We start from the raw sequence: 22315 nt of genomic DNA, 5'->3' as shown, positions 1-22315 counted from the left end.
TCCATGTGTCTGTGCATTTCCATCAGGTGCTGGGCATGGACACTGGTGACCTGTTGTACCTGCTGGATGGCTGCTTTGTGAGTCATAGTCGCTGGTTCCACGTGCTCCAGCCTAGAAGCCACTGCTCTAATGTCTGCTTTAAGGTCAGATATTGCTGCAAAGAGCATGCTTTTAATGTCTGTGGCCACTAAATGGAGGTCTGCCAGGCTCAGTGTGAGCTAAGCGTACCTGCTGCTGCGGAGGCTCCAGGGGTGTCAGCGTTGGCAGCGGAGAAACTCCTGTCCGAGGCTTGAGATGCGGCCTGTGGATCCGCATGTTGAGTGTGGAACATCGCCGGTATATTTGGACTGAGCTGAGTGGAGGAGTCCTGCGGGGACTGGGTGGCTGACAAGCTTCTCCCGGTCATCCTCGCTGTTGTGTGGTAGGTTTATCCCACTAATAAAGGCACTTTAGAAGCTCTGGGTGGCGGAGCTCTGTGACTATGCTGCCATCTTCCTCCGGTGCCAGGCTGCCCCCCCTAAACCTCTTTTCTTCTCATTTTAATGAGCGGCCACGAGTCTTGTTAAACTCCCTTCTGTGAAAAAGTTTCATCCCTATTGTGGGGTCACCAGTACGGTATTTGTATATTGAAATCATATCCCTTCTCAAGCGTCTCTTCTCCAGAGTGAATAAGTTCAGAGCTCACAACCTTTCCTCATAACTAATATCCTCCAGACCCTTTATTAGCTTTGTTGCCCTTCTTTGTAGTCGCCCCATTTCCAGTACATCCTTCCTGAGGACCGGTGCCCAGAACTGGACAGTATACTCCAGGTGCGGCCGGACCAGAGTCTTGTAGAGCGGGAGAATTATCATTTTATTTCTGGAGTTGATCCCTTTTTTAATGCCAATATTCTGTTTGCTTTGTTAGCAGCAGCTTGGCATTGCATGCCATTGGTGAGCCTATCATCTACTAGGACCCCCAGGTCCTTCTCCATCCTAGATTCCCCCCAAAGGTTCTCAGTGTATAGATTGCATTCAGATTTTTGCCACCCAAATGTGTTATTTTACATTTTTCTACATTGACCCTCATTTGCCATGTAGTTGCCCCTCCCCCCATTCATTTGTTCTGATCTTCTTGCAAGGTTTCCACATCATTCGGAGAAATTATTGCCCTGCTTAGCTTAGCATTGTCCGCAAATACAGAGATTTTACTGTTTACCCCATCCCCATCCTCCAGGTAGTTTATGAACAAATTAAACAGGGTTGGTCCCAGCACAAAACCCTGGGGGACCCCACTACCCACCCCTGACCATTCCGAGTACTCCCCATTTGTCACCACCCTCTCAACTCGCCCTTGTAGCCAGTTTTCAACCCATGTACTCACCCTATGGTCCATGCCAACGGTCCTTATCTTGTACAGTAAACGTTTATGGGGAACTGTGTCAAATGCTTTTGCAAAATCCAGATACACCACGTCTATGGGCCTTCCTTTATCTAGATACACCACATCTATGGGCCTTCCTTTATCTAGATACACCACGTCTACGGACCCTCCTTTATCTAGATACACCACGTCTACGGGCCTTCCTTTATCTAGATACACCACGTCTACGGGCCTTCCTTTATCTAGATACACCACATCTACGGACCTTCCTTTATCTAGATACACCACGTCTATGGGCCTTCCTTTATCTAGATACACCACGTCTACGGGTCTTCCTTTATCCAGATACACCACGTCTACGGGTCTTCCTTTATCTAGATACACCACGTCTATGGGCCTTCCTTTATCTAGATACACCACGTCTATGGGCCTTCCATTATCTAGATACACCACGTCTACAGGTCTTCCTTTATCCAGATACACCACGTCTACGGGTCTTCCTTTATCTAGATACACCACGTCTATGGGCCTTCCTTTATCTAGATACACCACGTCTACGGGCCTTCCTTTATCTAGATACACCACGTCTACGGGCCTTCCTTTATCTAGATACACCACGTCTATGGACCCTCCTTTATCTAGATACACCACGTCTACGGGTCTTCCTTTATCTAGATACACCACATCTACGGGCCTTCCTTTATCTAGATACACCACATCTACGGGCCTTCCTTTATCTAGATACACCACGTCTACTGGCCTTCCTTTATCTAGATACACCACATCTATGGGCCTTCCTTTATCTAGATGGCAGCTCACCTCCTCATAGAAGGTTAGTAGATTGGTTTGGCAAGAACGATTCTTCATGAATCCATGCTGATTACTGCTAACGATACCGTTGTCATTACTAAAATCTTGTATAGAGTCCCTTATCATCCCCTCCAAGAGTTTACATGCTATTGATGTTAGGTTAACTGGTCTGTAATTCCCAGGGATGTATTTTAGGCCCTTTTTAAATATTGGTGCTACACTGGCTTCTCTTCAATCAGCTGGTACCATTCCAGTCAGTAGATTGTCAGTAAAAATTAGGAACAATGGTGTGGCATTTACTTGACCGAGTTCCCTAAGTACCCTTGGGTGCAAGCCATTTGGTCCCGGTGATTAATTAATGTTAAGTTTCCCGAGTCTAATTTTAATTCTGTCCTCTGTTAACCATGGAGGTGCTTCCTGTGATGTGTCATGAGGATAAACACTGCAGTTTTGGTTACTGAAGCCCCTTGATTCCCTCTGAGGAGAAGAATAAATTCAATACCTTCGCCATCTCCCCATCCTTTGTAACCAGATGTCCTTCCTCATTCTTTATAAGGGCTGTCCTCCATTTTTTACTGTTTACATACATAAAGAATTTCTTGGGATTTTTTTGCTCTCCTCTGCTATGTGTCTTTCATGTTTTAACTTGCCTACATTGAGACAATGGCGAGCGGCTGAAAAGACACGGTTAGGTTGCGATGGATCGATAGAATGCTCTAAAGCTCTATGTTTTCTGTTTCCAAGGCGTGTCACACATAGAAAGTGGCTTCATGGAGAGGGGATTTTCCATATACAGTTTCAGTTTTAGAAGACGTTTACCGAGCAACATGGCCCATTGTTCTAATGTTGACTGTAGCTATGTCACTGATTGCTCTGTATACATGCCTGTTGTACAACGGGGACACTGTGTAATGTTATATTCTCCCTTCTATTTCTGTATGAGAATAATGGATCTGTAATTATTTAAATAGAAAAATCTAAGTATCTTTTTTTCTAATGGATATCCAGCTTTCACATGACCTCTCCCAGCCTGTCTGCAGGGAAACATAAGTTTCTAGTCCTCTGCTGCTGGTCACATGTTCAAAAAAACGAACAAAAAAAAAACAGCCTTTAGAATGCAGAGTAAAAATAAATAATTAGTAAAAAATAAACTGTTTTAAATTGTCATACACATTATATGCAATATTTGAAATCAAATCTTTATCATTTTTGGCAATAACAATAGGTTTGGGTGGATCTCTGCCAGTCAAAGGCTGCGTCACGCCCCTTCATGCCCATGTATTAGAATAACAGAGAGGTGAAGCCTCCATCAATCAAGATGTAATGTCCCACCCTCCATTGTGTTTAGGTGGTTAGTTGGCATGGAGGAGGAGGGAGGGAGTGGCCTGTCATTTAGCACTGTGTATACACCCACATGTGTGACTCTATAGTCACATGGGCTGCTCACATGTGATAGGCAGGAAATGCTCAGCATAGAAACTCACTTGAAGCTGAGCATGTGCAGAGCTGCCACCACCGCTCTGAAAAATACCCAAATCAATTGGGGACATTGACAGAAGGGATAGAGAGCAGCAGATCAACCAGGTTTGTTTTTTTTGCAGGATACAGGAAAGGAGTGAGTATAAACAGCATGTAATACACCATTTATTGAGAGTAGTTTTTATGATGGGGGTTTAGTGACACTTTCCGATGACACTGTATTTTGGGTCTATTTGAAATCTGGTTTCATAGCTCAAAATAAGAGAAATGATCAAATCATGAAACAACCTTTTTATACTCTCAGCAATTCTTAGAGTTGTATCACCTTATTGGGTTCAGCCTGAGTTCATTCAGCAGAGTTCAATAAAAGGTCTATGTTGCAATTATCACACAGTATATACAGCAGGGGGCGTACCTACAGGGGTTGCAGGGGTCGCCATTGCGACCCAGCCCCATAGCCCATTGTAGGACAGCAGCGGCATGTAGAGGAACCGATCCCTTCATGCAACCGCTGAATGTCTGCGGGAAGGAGAGGAGGAGAAACCGATATTAATTCTTCTCCTCCCCTCCCTCCCGCAAACATTCAGCAGCTGCAGGAGGGAAATGGAGGACATTGGTTACTCCACTTGTACTTACAAACATCCACGGATTAGAAACATTTAAAAGAAAAACACCAGCCGGCATTCTAGGAGCCCTTCCTCCTTTGGAAACGACGCGGTGACGTCACTGCACGTCCCCTCCCAGGCGCGTTTCGTCATACACAGACGTTGTCAATGGGGATAGGGCGATACACTGACTCAGCACTTAATATAATACCACACCTCATTCTGACATGCAAGGAAATGGCTAAATCGCACCATCTTGCCTGTGGGAAAAATTGCCCATACTCTACCTTATAGCTAAAACGAACACCCGCTCGGGATGTTAAATGGCTAAAACATATATTGACGGCAATAAACTATAAAGCGCAATGCCCTAATGCCCCGCAACCACTAATCTAGCTTCGAAGGTAAAAAAAAGATATAAGCAGTGGTGGAGCTACCAGGATCGCAAAGGTTGCACTTGCGACCGGGTTCTGGCGTTCTGCCACTGTAGGGGAGACCCCCAAGTGCCTGGACTGTGGCTCCCCAGCTGCAGTTGTAAGCAGGGAGTGTCTATTACACTCTCTCTTACACAGCCCAGACCCAGCACTGACACCCCCCTCACCACCTTGCAAGGACAGGAGAGGAGAGAGAGAGCTGGATCTGCTCCTCCTCCCGCCCCTCTCCTCCTGTGTGTGCCTGCAGCCCCGCCCACACCCCAATCCCTGGCAGGGCTGTGCTCAGAAAGGGGATGAGAGGGTGGGAAATCCCACTAGCTGCAACTACATTGTGGAGGATATGCACACTGTCTGAGCCCCCTTCCTTCCTGGGATGAGTGAACTCACCATGTATGGTGATTGAAGTGTCCCCCGTCCCTCCCTTTTCTTTCCTACCACTGAGTACACTAAATGTAAGAGGGGCTCAGATGTAAGGGGAGCTCTGTGGACTCTGATAGTGGGGCTTTGGTAAGCAGAGATCCCTTAACATCAGAGTTCCCCTTTACATCAGAGTCCACATCATTCCCTCTTACATCACAGCCCCCTTAAATTAGGGTTCCCAGAGCACTCCTTACATCCCAGTTCTCCGTATATCAACATCCACAAAGCTCCCCCTTACAGTGAAATTATGTGGACTCTGATGTAAGGGAGGCTCTGCGGACTTTGATGTAAGGGGGACTCTGGGAACCCTGATTAAAGGGAAATGCTGGAAACGATGATGTATATGGGGACTATAGTTACCATGGACCCCCTTATAACAGAGTTACCCTTTACACCAAAGTCTACAGCATCCCTCCTAACATCAGAGTCCCCTTCTTACATCAGAGATCACAGTGTTCCTCCATAAATCAGAGTCCTCAGTGTTCTCTCTTACATCAGTCTGCAGAGTCTCCCCCCCCCCCCCTTAAAGAGTAAGGGAACTCTGTGAGTTTTGACGTAAATGAGAACTCTGTGGATTCAGATGTAAAGGGGGAACTATGCAAGTTCAGATGTAAAGGGGGAACTATGCAAGTTCAGATGTAAAGGGGGACTCTTGTGATTAAATTCTTATGATTATAAATGTTTAATCGCAAAATACACCAAATGGTATATAGTACAAAAAAATAAAATGCTGTGCCCCCCTAAAGTGTTTGGGTTTGGCTAGAAGAAGAAAAGGTGGCAATCCTACCCAAGATGGCAGGAAGGGGGCCAGCTGCAGGACCACTTATAAAGGTTCCCGAGATCAGTGGGAAAGGGCCCCAGGCTGGAAGGGAAGGACCTGGGACCAGAGGTCAGGGGGGGGTTTCATGGTTTATTGCACTGGGGCTCTGAAGGTTCTAGTAGTTGCTCCTCTGGATATAAGATATGTTCCTGTTCCTTTAGGAAGTAATAGACCCAGATAAACCTACTGGACAGTGCAAGCACAGTTCTGGCTATGGTGACCAAGCTCAATAGCCAAGCTCAATAGACAACCTCTTGTGACGATGTATTATTATAGTTGCAGGTCTCCAGTTCCTCCGGGGAGCCCCTTGGTTCCATTAACAAAGAGCGGACATGTTTTACCTTAAACTTCGACATCTTGGATCCAACAGGACTTGTTTGTCTTAAAGTGAAAGATCCAGGATGGGGGACAGGATTTATGTCTACCAGGGACATCCATTATAAGGTCAGTCTATCAAAAAGTGCGAAATACGTCTTTCTTTAGAAATAATACTTGTAGAAAATGTCATCTGGTTGCCTCTGCCATGTGGTTGAGGTGAACATCTGATTCCTGTCCACTGTGGGCTTCTGTTGGTTGCATGTCCACGGATAGGAGGAGAAACATCTTCATAATTGATTTTCCACACAGGCCACCCATTTTATACCCTAATGCCACGTACACACGATCGGACTTTACGGCAAACTTGGTCCGGCGGACCAGAGTCCATTGGGCAATTCGATTGAGTGTGGGCTCCAGCTGACTTTTTCTTCCCAAAAGTCTGGCGGACTTAGAAATAAGACTGGCTTCAAATTTGTCCAGCCGGACTAAGCTTTTAGCGGACAATCAGTTCGTCTGTGTGCTGGTCCGATGGACTAAAACCAACGCTAGGGCAGCTATTGGCTACTGGCTATGAACTTCCTTATTCTACGTCATCACGTTTGAATCCGTCAGACTTTTGAAGTGATCGTGTGTGGCCAAGTCCGTTCGTTTGAAAGTCCGGCGGACCTCAGCTGCAAAGTCCGTCGGATTGTCCGCCAGACCAAGTCCGCCAGAAAGTCCGATCGTGTGTACGCGGCATTACTCTGATATCAAAATGCAAAAAAAAAAACGAATTTTTAATGCCTTTTGGTTTTTTAGCAGTCTTATATTTTGAGCAACATGTGTAGACCCAGGAGGGAAGTCAAGAACAAGTCAATTGTTTTTGAAATGTGGCAACCAGCAATAGCTAATGAGCCTAAAGCCCCATGCACACTATCGGTTTTTCTGCTGATTTTTGTCTTCAGATTTACCAAAACTATGTAGTGCAAGGGCCGGCCTGATCGCATACACATTGAAACTCCTAAGGTTTGACCTCATATTATGTGGTTTTGGTAAATCTGAAGGGAAAAAAAAATCATTAGAAAATCTGATAATGTGTATGGGGCTTCAGCGGTACTTGAAGATTGTTTCCAGGGGTTGTGAGCAAGGGGAACAATCAAAGAGCAGCGATATGGCTGTAGTGTGGCGTACAGAGGAGTCAGGGCCGTCTTTAAGGCAGGGCAAAGGGGGCAGCTGCCCTGGGCCCTGTCATTGTTGTGGGGCCCAAAGCAGCTGCCTCATACTTGCCAACTTCCCAGTTTAAATTTCCTTGTCCCTTGAAGTTTTAGCCCTGTTGTTGTGTACAGATGACTTACCTGCAGACCCTGTGTTTACATGTAAATAACTGCCATTCATATGTAAATAGCAGCGGCATTACTAAGCAAATAGCTGTGGCCATCTGCATTGATATGTAAATAAAGGTGGCATTCATATGTATATCATGCTCCCCTGCAGTGAGAAGATGATGTGCTGTAACCTCTAGCAATCAGTGAGCAGTATTACGGTACAGTAATCTCTAGCAACTAATTAACAAACAGAAATCATTTGCTGTAACCTCTAGCAACTAATCAGTTAGCCGTAATGTGTGCTGTAACCTCTAGCAACCAGTCATTAAGCAGTAATGATATGCTGTAACCTCTGGCAACCAATCGCAATTGCTGCCTGATCTGATACAGTAAACTGATTTTAAGTTATTTATTTATTGTATGTCTCAGAGCAGGTGGAGAGTGAAATTGCATGAGAGGGGGCCCCCAAAAAATTTTTTGCCCGGGGTCCAATCAATATTAAAAACGGCCCTGAGAGGAGTGCTAAACAAAGGTGCATTATGACTGGCTTTGTGAGCCCAAAACCAGTGGAGAGCAAAACAAATGAATGGAGTTCAGAAAAAAAATCTAGAAGGAGAACCTGGTCAAGCCAAAGAAGCCATAAAGACATTCGGCCCGTGTGTATGGCATCCGGTCCAGCCGTTTTCACCAAAAAAAGTCTGCTGCCCAGCTCGGGATCAGGGCTCTCAGCCAATGTTCTGGCGGTAGGGCCGTCCCCCTGTCAGAACACAATAGCACAGTAGGGCAGATTGCTATAATAAAAAAACTAGTAATGTGTATGAGGCTTAAGTCCTGTAACCTTTAGTGGGTGTCTCTAAGCAGCTGGTTCTGGGTACTGGGAAAGTATTTAACTCCACCCAGCCTTGCTGTCAGTGTCTTAACATTTTATCCAAGTTCCTGACTTGTCCCACCACCCACTGTGGGCACTTGCTGCCTGTTATCCCATCTTCTGTGTCCAAGTCCAACCCAGTCCATCCCTGTTCCTCCTTTGATTCTACTTCTGGTTGAGTTTGGCTGTTCCTGGCAAATGTCCCTTTTTTTTTTTTTATAAATTCTTTATTTATCAGGGTACAGCATGCAGAAATACGGACAGTTCATCAAAGAAAAATATGATGGCAGTACAATTTACGCATCACTATATCTCTATGCAATCATAATAACACTGTATATAAAGTTTCTTAAGTAGTTAGAGGCATAGTGAAATTCCAGAGAGTAGGAAACCTCCGCACTCCGCATTGTACCATCAACTTTTCTTGGCCTTAGCCCTTGTACACACGGTCGGACATTCCGACAACCAAATCCGTCTGATTTTGGTTCCGACGGATTTTGTCCGAAACGGTTGCATACATACAGCCGGACAAAGTTGTCAGAAAATCCGATTGTACAGAACGTGATGACGTTATTTCGTTAGGACGGGACTACGTTCAGGCTAGTAGCCAATAGCTTTGGTCTAGGAATTTGATCTGAGCATGCGTGGCACTTTGTCCAGTCGGAATTCTCTACACATGATTGGACAAAGTCCAATCGGATCAAGTTTTATAGCCCAGCTGGAAAACTTGGTCCGTCGGATACTCCAACGGAAACAGCCCGATGCAGCCCACACACTGTCGAATTATCCGACAACACGGTCCTATCGGACATTGTCCATCGGAATGTCCGACCGCGTGTACAAGGGCTTAGCCATTTTCGTAGAAATTAGAAAATAGATTTGCGTCCTAATCCACCAACTCTGAGGAGTCATTACCTGATGAACCAGCAATGGATAGGACGGAAAGCGAGACGAAAATGTTGTGGAAGAGAAAGGGGGAGGGGGTGAGGACAAATGTCACTCTAAAGCCTCATACACACGATAGGACTTTGTACAAACTTTCCCTTGGATTTTTGTACAAAGGGCGTCGGCCGAGAACTTGTATTGCATACACACAGCAGGACTTTTTCAGCCAACTTTCACCAAATCACGTGGTTTTTCTGCTCTTTACCGCCACCTTTGGTCAACTTCTGTATTGTTGTCTGATCTTTTGCATTGGTTCTCAGCATGCCTGTTTGCACTTTGTACAAAACTCCTATGGTTTTCTGTACACACGATCAGACTTTGCTCCATCTGACTTTTGTTGCCAGAAAGTTTGTCTGTTCGCACAGCCAACAAAAGTCAGATGAAAACCAAAAAAGTTTGTCCGATGGAGCGTACACACGGTCGGATGTTGCTCCAAAACAGCTAATTTGCATGTTTGTTGTCAAAAAGTCTGATCGTGTGTATGGGCCTTTATGCCCTGTACACACAATAGTATTTTCCGACAACAAATGTTGGATGTCAGGTTGTTTTCGGCAATTCCAACCGTGTGTATGCTCCATAGAACATTTGTTGTCGGAATTTCCGCCAACAAATGTTTGAGAGCAGGTTCTCAAATTTTCCGACAACAAGTTCTGTTGTCGGAAATTCCGAGTGTTTGTGTACAAAAGTCCGACGCACAAAAGTCCAAGCATGCTCGGAATCGAGCAGAAGAGCCACACTGGCTATTGAACTTCATTTTTCTCAGGTTGTCGTACGTGTTGTACGTCACCGCGTTGTTGACGCTTCGGAATTTCCGACAACATTTGTGTGACCGTGTGTATGCAAGACAAGTTTGAGCCAAAATCCGTCGGAAAAAAATTCACAGGTTTTGTTGTCGGAAAATCCTATCGTGTGTACAGAGCATTATTATTACTCGGGATAAGCCGAACACCCCCCGGTTCGGTTTGCAGCAGAACATGCGAACAGGCAAAAAATTCAGCACAACACACGAACACCGTTAAAGTCTATGGGACACGAACATGAATAATCAAAAGTGCTAATTTTAAAGGCTTATATGCAAGTTATTGCCTTAAAAAGTGTTTGGGGACCCGGGTCCTGCCCCCGGAAACAATGCTAAATATTTTTTAAAAACTGACGTTTTTTCGGGAGCAGTTATTTTTTTAATTCTTAAAGTGAAAGAATATAAATGAAATATTCTTTTAAATTTCATGCCTGGGGGGTATCTTTTTCTTTTCCCGGTCCGTTGGCCGGAGTGATAGAAGAGACCTGAAGAGTCTGGTATGGATTTTGGGGGGGACCCCTTTGCCTTTTTTTTTTTTATTTGGGGCAGGGTTCCCCTTAATTTCCATATCAGACCTGAAGGGCCTGGTATGGATTTTAGGGGGACCTCCACACAATTTTGTTTTTAAATTTTGGATCGGACTGGGGGGGGGGGGGGGAACCCATGCTCTTTTTTTCAATGAGTGTTATCTATATTGCCGAGACCCGACAATTCATTACAGCCACAATCAGTTTTAAATGACAATACACTTGCCAAATGCCAAACACTTTTTATGACAATAACTTGCATATAAGCCTTTAAAATTAGCACTTTTGATTTTTCATGTTAATATCCCATAGACTTTAACGGTGTTCCGGCGGCTTTTGAATTTGCCGCAAACACATGTTCGACAAACAGGCGAACACCCGACGTTCGAGTTAAACTTACGTTCGACTCGAACATCGGCTCATCCCTAATTATTACATCATACAAAGACATTGTAGACTGCATATTGTACTATTGTGCTCTTCCACCAACCATATGGTAACAGTTTGGGGAAGATCATTTTCTGTTCCAGCATGATTGTGCCCCCCCTCCCCCCCGTGTACAAAGCCAGCTCCATAAAGACATGGTTTGACCAGTTTGGTGTGGAAGAACTTGAGTGTCCTGCACAGAGCCCTGACCTCAACCCTACTGAATGCCTTTGGGATGAATTGGAACAAGCCAGGTTTTCTCATACTGCGTCTCCATATAGACATGGTTTGACCAGTTTGGTGTGGAGGAACCAGACTGTCCTGCACAGAGCCCTGACCTCAACCCTACTGAATGCCTTTGGGATGAATTGGAACAAGCCAGGTTTTCTCATACTACGTCTCCATATAGACATGGTTTGACCAGGTTGGTGTGGAGGAACCCGAGTGTCCTGCACAGAGCCCTGACCTCAACCCTACTGAATGCCTTTGGGATGAATTGGAACAAGCCAGGTTTTCTCATACTACGTCTCCATATAGACATGGTTTGACCAGTTTGGTGTGGAGGAGCTCGAGTGTCCTGCACAGAGCCCTGACCTCAACCCTACTGAATGCCTGTGGGATGAATTGGAACAAGCCAGGTTTTCTCATACTATGTCTCCATATAGACATGGTTTGACCAGTTTGGTGTGGAGGAACTCGAGTGTCCTGCACAGAGCCCTGACCTCAACCCTACTGAATGCCTGTGGGATGAATTGGAACAAGCCAGGTTTTCTCATACTATGTCTCCATATAGACATGGTTTGACCAGTTTGGTGTGGAGGAACTCGAGTGTCCTGCACAGAGCCCTGACCTCAACCCTACTGAATGCCTTTGGGATGAATTGGAACAAGCCAGGTTTTCTCATACTACATCTCCATATAGACATGGTTTGACCAATTTGATGTGGAGGAACTTGAGTGTCCTTCAAAACTCAAACCTACTGAACACCTTTGGGATGAACTGGAATGTCAATGGTGAGACACATCATCCAACATCAGTACCTGACCTCACAAATGGGCACAAATTCTCACAGACACCCTCCAAAATCTTGTGGAAAGTCATCCCAGAATAGTGGAGGCCAGTATAGCCAAAATGAGGGACAACTCTATATTAATGTCCATTGTTTTGGAATGGGATGTCAACAAGCGCATATAGGTGTGATGATCAGGGGTCCACAAACATTTCACCATATAGTATAGCGTTTTTGAACTGTCACACTGCACTTTGGAGTCCTCTGTGTGGTTCACCATTCTGGTCACCTCTGAGTCTGCAGGAATCCAACATTTGATCTCCTCTGTAATGATGTCCAAAGCCGCTAATCAGTAAATAATTGCAGAGTCAACTCCACCGCTGAAGACATTCCTCTACACAGGATACATGTAAATTGCAAAGTTAAGAAAATGTTAGGAAATCCAAAAATGTTTGTTTGGGAATAGAGGGAAAATCTTCAAAAATTTAATGTTTTGACTTTAGACTTGTCATCTTGAACCTTCTTCTTCAACCTACAATGCCTTTGGTGGCCTGTGAATGGAAGAAGAAGGACGCATGGTGTTCTATGAAAGAGGAAGCAGTCTGACTCGTGAAGACTCCTATGTGAAAACAGAGATTAACGCATATCTCCAAAAATGAAATGCAGGCAGAGTTGGAGGAGGGAGATTATAAAAATGAACATGTTTTCCCCAACTGGAATATAGCACCCTGATGTTTACCATAAAATGTATCTGCCAAATGATAGTTGCCTTGGCCAGTTGTCAGGAGGTCAATTGATTTCACCCTAATTCTGGAATGGTTGCACTTCTCTCTTTTGTCGCTAAGTAGCTGGGTACCTGGTGCCATTAGATAAGACAAGGGCATTGCAAGGACAGACTAGGAATGAATGGGGTGTCTCAGCCAATGGGCAGGGATTTTCTTGGGTCCCTTGGCCTGCTGGGAGAACCTATTTATTTGGGTGGAGTCAGGTGATCAGTGTTCTGTGCCAACTGGATGGCTGTCTGAATGGATGTGTGTTGTATTGCCCTGGGCTACTAGTCCGTAAACCTTAGGCTGCTGGCTACTAGGCTGAGGGCCTATCCAGAAGCAAGAGAGCAGCGTAGGGTTGGGAATGCGGGTTTGAACTCCAACCAGAAGTAACGGTTCTGCCAGCTGTGGTCAGAGGTAGAGGGGAAGCTGTCGCCACTAAGGGACCATCCACTTTGTTACCGGGGACCACTGTGAGTAGCTGAAGCAAGTACCAGAGCAGTATTCCCCTCAGCCAGGGACGGTGAAGAATTGGGAAAATTTCAGCAAGTGCCAAGCCAGGGACCAAGCAGGCCAGCAGGGTGACGCTTGAGGAGTATCTGTGAGTGCCAAGCTAGGGACCCAGCAGGGATGCGGGGTGACACTTGAGGAACGTACTGAGTGAGAAGATTGGAAGAGCTCAGGAAATCCAGTGGCGAGTGGATCTGGTAGTCTAGTGAAATACTGTGAGTTGTGAGTAAAGTTCTACAATAGGAGATTGTAGAAGAGGTGAAGGAGTTCATTGCATCTTTGTTAGAAACTGTTACAAGATTGTTGCCATAGGACACAGCGGTCCTACTCATGCAGATGTGGTGTCTTGCTGGATGCCTTTCCCTGCATGGCTGTCTGCCTATAGAAGTCAGCCATGCAGGGAAAGGCATCAATCCAACTTGCATTGCACCCACCATGCCTTGTAACCCACTCTACACAGAAGCATGTCAGCTGTCCCTAACTCTGGAGGTCACCATTAGGTCTCTGGGGACCCGGGACCTGGCTACAGGAATAATTATAAGGTATGGGAATCATTTAAGGGAAGTTTCACATTTGTTCCAGTATACACAGATACAGAAACATTTGGAGAGTTTACTGAGAATAATAGTAATATTTCAACCTTTACCCTAGGTTCACATCTATGCATTATGGGGGCCGTGCTTGCATGGGCACAGCAGCCCATTAATTTTAATTGACTGTCGTGCCTGTGTTTCCTGCAGAAAAAGGTGCATGCACCCAAGCGTTTTCATGCAGCGAATGCCGCACCTGCAACCAAACGCATAGGTTTGAACCAAGCCTAAAGTTGGAAAAGTGTAATGTCCTCTCCTCTTATAATTGCTGCTCTCCTTGTAGACACTGCAGTGGTCATTATGATTCTCTCTCTTCTCCCTCCAGGTTCTATCTGCTGACAGAACAACACAAATCGGGGTCATCACACGTGTGTGGCGGGGGTTATGGAAGGAGATGGTCAGCTCTAAAGAGAACTATATTATCAATTTCCCAATGGACCTTCATGTCTCCATGAAAGCCATGCTGATGGCCTGTACCTTGCTCATTGTGAGTCTAGGCCTCAAAACACTGCAATGTGTGAGGATGGAGAGTACACATCTGTTCTGTTATTTGTCCTGTATCCTCTATACACTTCCTGTGGTATCTGTCCTGTGTCCTTCATACACTTCCTATGTTAATTATCCCATGTCCTCTGTATATGTCCTTTGTTTTATCTGTCCCCATCATCTGTATACTTCCTGTGTCATCTGTCCCATGTCCTCTGTACACTTCCTGTGTTATCTGTCCCATGTCCTCTTTATACTACCTGTGTTATCTGTCCCATGTCCTCTGCACACTTCCTGTGTTATTTTTCCCGTGTCCTCTGTACACTTCCTGTGTTTTATCTGTCCCTGTCCTCTGTACACTTCCTGTGTTATCTATCCTGTTTCCTCTGTTAGTGTTGGGTGAACATCTGAGCATTTGACTGCTTGTTCAGCCCAGTGCATTGGAAGCCCTGATTTAACTGAAGCAATGAAAACTTTGCCCAATCAAGGCACATAGCACTGTCAGAGCCATGATTGAACACTGTCATGATGACTCTATCCAATCATGGCTCATCACTCTTAGTAAGTGACTTGTATAGTGCTTCTTATGCGAACTGAATTGCCTCAGGGCGCTTTCTTGCCACCAGAATCCATCTGCAGCTTTGTGTGGGCCTTTACCCTGTAAGGTCCTGACACACTTACAAACACATACAACATTGACATACACATATTAAGGCCAATTTTTTTAGACAAGGTCTAATTAACCTACCAGCATGTCTTTGGAGTGTGGGAGGAAACCAGAGTACCCGGAGGAAACCCATGCAGGCACAGGGAGAACATGCAAACTCTAGGCAGATGGTGTCATGGTCAGGATTTGAACCAATGACCCTATTGCTGCTAGGTGAAAGTGCTAACCACTACACCACTGTCCCGCCCCACACTATAACAGTATTCTCTCCATAAAGGCCATTTCTAATATGATATTGGAGAGAGATAGAACAGGACTCTGTTCATTGCTACTAGAGAGATGGTGTGATATTCTGATTCTATTGTAAGTGTAGAATATCAGTTTAGTGTGCATTTAGGGATAGTGCAGTGTGAGTGTAGTGTGACCATTCATCTTTACATTAGTGTCAGTTTATTTTCTGAGAGCAGGTTTACTGCAGTATATTTCAGTGCATTACTGCACATTTACCACAGTATATTGCAGTGTGTTAGTGTACGCTTAACACAGTATATTTCTGTGTATTGATGTAGGTTTGATGCCGTATATATTTCAGTGCATTATGCGCCGTTTAATGCCATATATTTCAGTGCATTACTGCAAGTTTAACGCCGTATATTTCAGTGCTATAGTTCAGTTTTACTGCAGTATATTATAGTGTATTAGTGGAGTGTGTCTGTGTATTTAGTACTCAAGTTAAAGTGCACCAAACACCACATTCCATTGATTAAAGTGCATCTACGTACACATTTCCCCATCTCTATTACATTTTGTTAATGTCTGGGAGGACAACAAGGAGAGACAGACATTCCCATGACACTGTGAGGGGGCCAGCAGCGCATGTGTCCACATGCAAAGGTGGACGTGGTGGTCAGTCCTCAGGCAGGACATCATTTCCTCTGTTTTGTGATGGTGCCCGTGCTATCCTGCCACAGCATGCAGAGGAGGTGATGGACTGGCTTACTAAACCCTCCTCATCCTCTGTCACCCAAGCAGAGACTAGTGCGCAGTCCCCTGCAGCTGCCAGAGCAGCTTATCCTGCCTCCTTGTCCACATCTATTCCTGCCCTAGCCCCAGCATCAGCCATAGAGGAGTCAGCTGAGTTATTTGAACACAACATCAGCCACTTGCTCCTTGACGATGCACAGCCATTACTGGATTCAGATGTTGGTTCTGAGGTTGAGGAAGGCAGGAACATGAGCCTACAGAGAGGGAGGAACATTGTCACACAAATTGGCAGTCATGTTCCCCCAGCCACAGCGTATTGTCTCCAGTGGTAATGAGGATGGAGGAGATGATGATGATGAGGTCACTGACGTGACTTGGGTGCCGGATAGAGCAAAGGAGGAAAGTGAGGGTGAGGCACAACCCCAACAAGGCAGCCATCATGGAAGAGTAGAGAGCAGCCACCCTATTCCATCACATTGTGGAGCTGTTATCTCCCGGCCCACTTAACACAGCTCAGATGTCTGGACCTTTTTTTGTAGATGTGCAGCAGATTGCACTGTTGCAAGCACATCGAGCGTGGCAAAAACACCAACCATTTCGTTACCACATGCTTGACAAGACATTTAACCTCCCACCACTCAGCCCATTGGCAAGAGCACCTGAAAGCCACACAAAAGGGGCACACATCTGTCCCTCCTCCTCCTTACTCACCTCATTCTGTCCCTGCTATACCTCAAGACTAGGGATGGGCCGAACACCCCCCTGTTAGGTTCAAACCAGAACATGCGAACAGGCAAAAAATTTGTTTGAACACGCGAACACCATTAAAGTCTATGGGACACAAACATGAATAATCAAAAGTGCTCATTTTAAAGGCTTATATGCATGGTAGTGTTTGGGGACCCGGGTCCTGCCCCAGGGGACATGTATCAATGCAAAAGTTTTAAAAACTGCCTTTTTTCGGGAGCAGTGATTTTAATAATGATTAAAGTGAAACAATAAAAATGTAATATTCCTTTAAATTTTGTACCTAGGGGGTGTCTATAGTATGCCTGTAAAGGGGCGCATGTTTCCCGTGCTTAGAACAGTCTAAGAGCAAAATGAAATTTCTAAAGGAAAAAAAAGTCATTTAAAACTACTCGTGGCTACAATGAATTGTCGATCCAGGCAATATAGATAAAAGTTCATTGATAAAAATGGCATGGGGTCCCCCTAAATTCCATACCAGGCCCTTCAGGTCTGGTATGGATATTAAGGGGGAACCCCAGATCCCCCCCCCCCCCCGCGTGAATTGGTAATGTTATAAATGTACCCCTACCATTTCACAAAAAAAGTGTCAAAAAGGTTAAAAAACACAAGAGACAGTTTTAGTCCTTTATTAATTTCTTCTTCTTTCTGCTCCTTCTTCCATCTTCTTTCTTCTGGTCTTCTTTCGGTGTTCTTCTTGTTCCTCCAACTTTTTCTTCTCCATCTTCTTCTGCATCTTCTTCTTCCTCCACTCTTCTCGTCCCGCATCTTGCTCCGGCTTCTTCTCCGCTCCGTCCGCACGATCCGCCTCAGTAGGAGTCTTCCGCCGCGTGAAGCTTCGATTCTCCTGACGCTTCTTAAATAATGGAGGGCGGGGCCACCCTGTGACACACGGGGACTTCCCTATGGCTTTCCCTGTGATGTCAGAGGGGGACAGGGTCGCCCCGTTTACGTAAACGGGTGACCCCGCCTCCCGCTGACAACACGGGGAAAGCCATAGGGAAGTCCCTGTGCATCAGAGGAGGGTCACAGGGTGGCCCCGCCATCCGTTATTTAAGAAGTGTCAGAAGAATCGAAGCATCACACGGCAGAAGACTCCCACTGAGGTGGGGTTGTTAAAGGGGGCTTGCAGATTCCGAGAATATCCCCAACCCGCAGACCCCCACAACCACCGGGCAAGAGTTATGGGGATGTGGCCCTTCTCCCCATCAACACCATCAGCTTGCGTAGCTCCTTGAATGCCTACGGAGCACCACTGGTTCCGAGGACAGAGCACTGGAAGAGGCCATGGAGGAAGAAGAAGAGGAGGGGGTGGAGGAGAGAGGTGTGTCTCAACCAGTAGTAGCATTTTGGAGGCGCGGTGGCGGAACAACCTCCAACACTATTGCACCTTGTCCTGCATCCTTCCCAGCTGCCAGAAGAGTGACCCAATGGGCCGTGAAAGATAGGTAACGTCCCTGTCCATGCCTGCTGGACCATGAGTCAGCGGTAATACTCACCTTACCGCTGACCACCTTGTCCAGCGAGGCAAGGACATTGTCTTCCACATGCTGGTAGAGAGCCAGAATTGCCTTCCGTGAGGAACCGCACATTGCACAAACTCACGGAAGGGGCCGAGTCTACCAACTGAAAAGGCAGCAGTTGAAGTGCTAGCAATTTAGCCAAGCTAGCATTCAACCGCTGGGCATGTGGATGGCTGGGAGTGAACTTCTTTCAACGGTCCAGCAGCTAGGGCAGGGAAATTTGCCTGGTACAATCGTACGTGAGTGTACTGCTAGCAGAGTGCCCACAAGCACTTGGCTGTGACACACCTAATTCTACACCTTCATTCCTCTCAGTGCAGGTTTCAGAGAGGATTGAAGGTCTAATGCCGTTGGAGATCCCAGCATGTGGCCTCGTACGGTACAGGAGGGGGGGGCGCTCTGTCACCCCCCTCTTTTTCTGCGGCCTGCCAGGTTGCTTACTCAGATAAGGGTCTATATGGATTTTTTGGGGGACCCCAGACCATTTTTTTTACATTTTGTCACGGTGTTCCCCTTAAAATCCATACAAGACCTGAAGGGCCTGGTATGGAATTTAGGGGGACCCCCACACATTTTTTTAATTAATTTTTGGTTCGTGGGGAAATCCCAAGCCGTTTTTATATATGAACTGTTATGTGTATTGTCAGACAATTCATTGTAGCCGCGAGTAGTTTTAAATTACTTTTTTTCCTTTAGAAATTTCATTTTGCTGTCAGACTGTTCTAAACAAGGGAAACATGCGCGACTTCACAGGCATACTATAGACACTCCCAGGTACAAAATTTAAAGGAATATTACACTTTTATTGTTTCACTTTAAGTATTATTAAAATCACTGCTCCCGAAAAAACTTCCGTTTTTAAAACTTTTTTTTGCATTGATACATGTCCCCTGGGGCAGGACCCGGGTCCCCAAACACTTTTTATGACAATAACTTGCATATAAGCCTTTAAAATTAGCACTTTTGATTTCTCCCATAGACTTCTAAAGGGTGTTCCGCGGCTTTCGAATTTGCCACGAACACCCAAAATTGTTTGCTGTTCGGCGAATTGGCAAACAACCAATGTTCGAGTCCAACTCATGTTCAACTCGAACATAAAGCCCATCCCTACTCAAGACTAGGGATGGGACAAATGAACAACACCGCAAAAGTTCGGGCCCGAATAACAAACCCCATTAAAGTCAATGGGACCCGAATGTCAAAAATCAAATGTGCCCATTTTGAAGGCTTATATGCAAGTAATTGGGCATACAATGGTTATAGGGGTGTGGGTCCTGCCCTGGGGGACATGTATGAATTTAAAAAAAATTGTGAGCAGTGATTTTTTATGATTTTGAAAGAATAAAAATAAAAAAATCCTTCCAATATAGTGCCTGGGGGGTCCCCTTAGTCTACCTGTAAAGTGGTAGATCTGTATCATATTTAGAATCTGCTGCAGCAATAATTAAATATAAAACTAAAAGACAATTTTCCCTGCAAGCTGTCTTTATTTTGCTCAGCAATAGCTGGGGAGCCAGTGTGTATGATGAGGCCACTATATAGTGCACTGGCAACAAGATTAGTGTGGTGTCACTTTGACTTTGGATAGAAGTAACAGGTGTGTAAAAATTAATCTTTGGGTGTCGGTGGTGCCTTCCCACCATAACCCTATAGAGGTACTCTTAATGAATGCAAGAATTGGCCTTGCTGGAAAAAAAACTGAAATGATATGCACCTGTCAAAACAGATGCAGAATAATCGGTCTTTGGGTGTCAGTGGCGCCTTCCCACCGTAACCCTATAGAGGTGCTCTTGATGAAGGAAAAAAAAATTGCAATGATATGCACCTGTCAAACAGGTGCTGAAAAATTGGTCTTTGGGTGTTAATTGTGCCCATGAAACCTATACTAAAAACATTCTTCCAGATGAAATGATTGAACACCCTCAAAGCTAGGCAGCCTCGAAATCCTGCAGAGATTCCACATCCCAAAAAATTGAATCAGTGACATCGGCATCAGGTGTTTCATAGCTGATAATCCAGGACTGATTCGTTTTTATAAAAGTCAAACGGTCCACGGAGTCTGTGGACAGACGCGTTCTTTCAGTAATGAAACCTCCTGCAGCACTGAATGCAGGGCAGCCCAACAACTCAATAGCATACTGGGCAAGTTCTGGCCAGTGGTCTATTCTCATGACCCAGTAAGTCAGTTGATCGTCAGCTGGAAAGCTCTCCATCTCTGTTTTGGCACTGAGGTACTCGTCCACCATGTGATGCAGATGCTGCCGATGGGATGTGGAAGCTTACAGCCCTGGGCAGCGAGGACTAAAATTCCGAAATGCCTCACTTAGGCAGACGCCTTCTCCAACACTCTTCTCTTGACCAACAGAAGACTCAAAACAACGTTTTCCATGACACTGTAACCTACTGGAGTCAGGAAAAGCGTTCAATAAAATCGTCTTTAACGTGTCCTCAAGAGATTCCATCTTCTGAACTCCCTGTGGGGATGGGATGAGTTCTGAGACCTTCCCCTTATAAAAGTGGTCAAGGAAGGTTGCCAACCAGTAATCATCCTTCTCCTTTAAGCTACATATTCTTGGGTCCTTTCGCAGGCTTTGAAGCAAGAGGCTGCCTCAAATTTGCAGAGGCTTGAGAAGCAGACTCCTCTGGGTCACTCAGTATGACTGCATCTGGAACTTCCTCCTCCCAGCCACATACTACTCCCAAGAATCCTGGGGTTGGAAAGCTATAGCTTACAGATTGATGCATGTCTTCCTCTTCTTCGTAGCCTATGAAAGTGCCACAATCCACCTCCTCATCTTCCTCCCCTTCTCTCCTCCTGTCTGTTCTGTGACATAGGAATGATGGTGTCTGGATGAAATGGGACTCTTCCTCCTGCTGCTCTGCCTCCAGTGCCCTGTCCATAATGCCACACAGAGTCCTCCCTAGCAGGAACACAACAGGGATTGTGTCACTAATGCATGCACTGTCACAGTTCACTATCTTTGTGGCCTCCTAAAATTGTGACAATACAGTGCATGCATCCTAAATGATCAGCCATTGGCATGGGCTAAAAAATCAGAGGCGTCCTGAGCCTGTCGTCATGCCATACTGTCACAGGTACTCCTCGACAGCCCTCTGCTGCATGTATAACCTCTGCAGCATTGCCAAAGTCAAGTTCCACCTGGTGGGCATGTCACAAATTAGCCGGTTTGTGGGCAAGTGGAATTCCCGCTGAATTTCAGCCAGCACTGGCTGTGTATGACCGCCTGAAACGGCTACAGACTCTTCTGGCCAGCTTTAGCACATCTTGCAACCCATGGTATATATTTCGAAAACACTGCGCCACCAAATTGAGAACATGTGCCAGGCCTCGGAACTCATTTTTTTGCCTTCAAAGAAAAGCCTATAAACGCAACTGCCTAAAAACGACATTAAAGGAACCTCTGTACATGTACACATAATATAACATTGGATGAGTTCAGGGGCAGTTGAAAGAGGCATCCAACTGCCTCTGAAACGTCTGTTTACCAGCAGCAGTGTATATGAGGCCTTAGGGGGTACCTGATGTTCATAGGACAGTTCTGCAGAGGAGGGAATGGAAGTGGCAGAGGAGGAGGGGGTAGAGCTCACAGGTCTGGTATCATCACCACCAGCTGAATGGAGATGTGGGGGCACAACAAGCTGCAGCACCAAGCCCTGTCCTGCATCCTTTTGAGTTGCAAGCAGCGCTACCCAGTGTGCTGTGAATGTGATATATATGTCCCTGTCCATGCTTGTTGGACCACGTGCCAGCAGTAAGGTGAATTTTACAGCTGACTGCCTTGCCCAATAATGCCAGAATATTCCCTTCCACGTGATGGTAGAGAGATGGAATGGCCTCACGTGAAAATTAGTAGCAACTAGGAACCTGCCATGTGGTACAGCACATTGTGCAA

General features: G+C 45.6%; 1 protein-coding gene across 2 annotated transcripts in view; it reads left to right on the top strand.

Moving 5' to 3' along the window:
• Nucleotides 1-22315, top strand: part of LOC143981447 (uncharacterized) — a 57993-nt gene that overhangs the window by 26239 nt on the left and 9439 nt on the right. For both annotated transcript variants that reach the window (XM_077479293.1, XM_077479292.1), the window contains 2 exons: nucleotides 6208-6375; nucleotides 14320-14481. In XM_077479293.1, coding sequence (XP_077335419.1) covers nucleotides 6208-6375; nucleotides 14320-14481 — 330 coding nt within the window. The remainder of the gene's footprint in view (nucleotides 1-6207; nucleotides 6376-14319; nucleotides 14482-22315) is intronic.

This window comes from Lithobates pipiens, unplaced genomic scaffold, assembly GCF_037356315.1.
Source record: "Lithobates pipiens isolate NorthernLeopardFrog02 unplaced genomic scaffold, aLitPip1_a1.2 Scaffold_157, whole genome shotgun sequence".
NCBI classification, from domain to species: Eukaryota; Metazoa; Chordata; class Amphibia; order Anura; family Ranidae; genus Lithobates; species Lithobates pipiens.
Note: the sequence above shows the minus strand (reverse complement) of the source record. Positions and strands in the feature narration are given on the sequence as shown.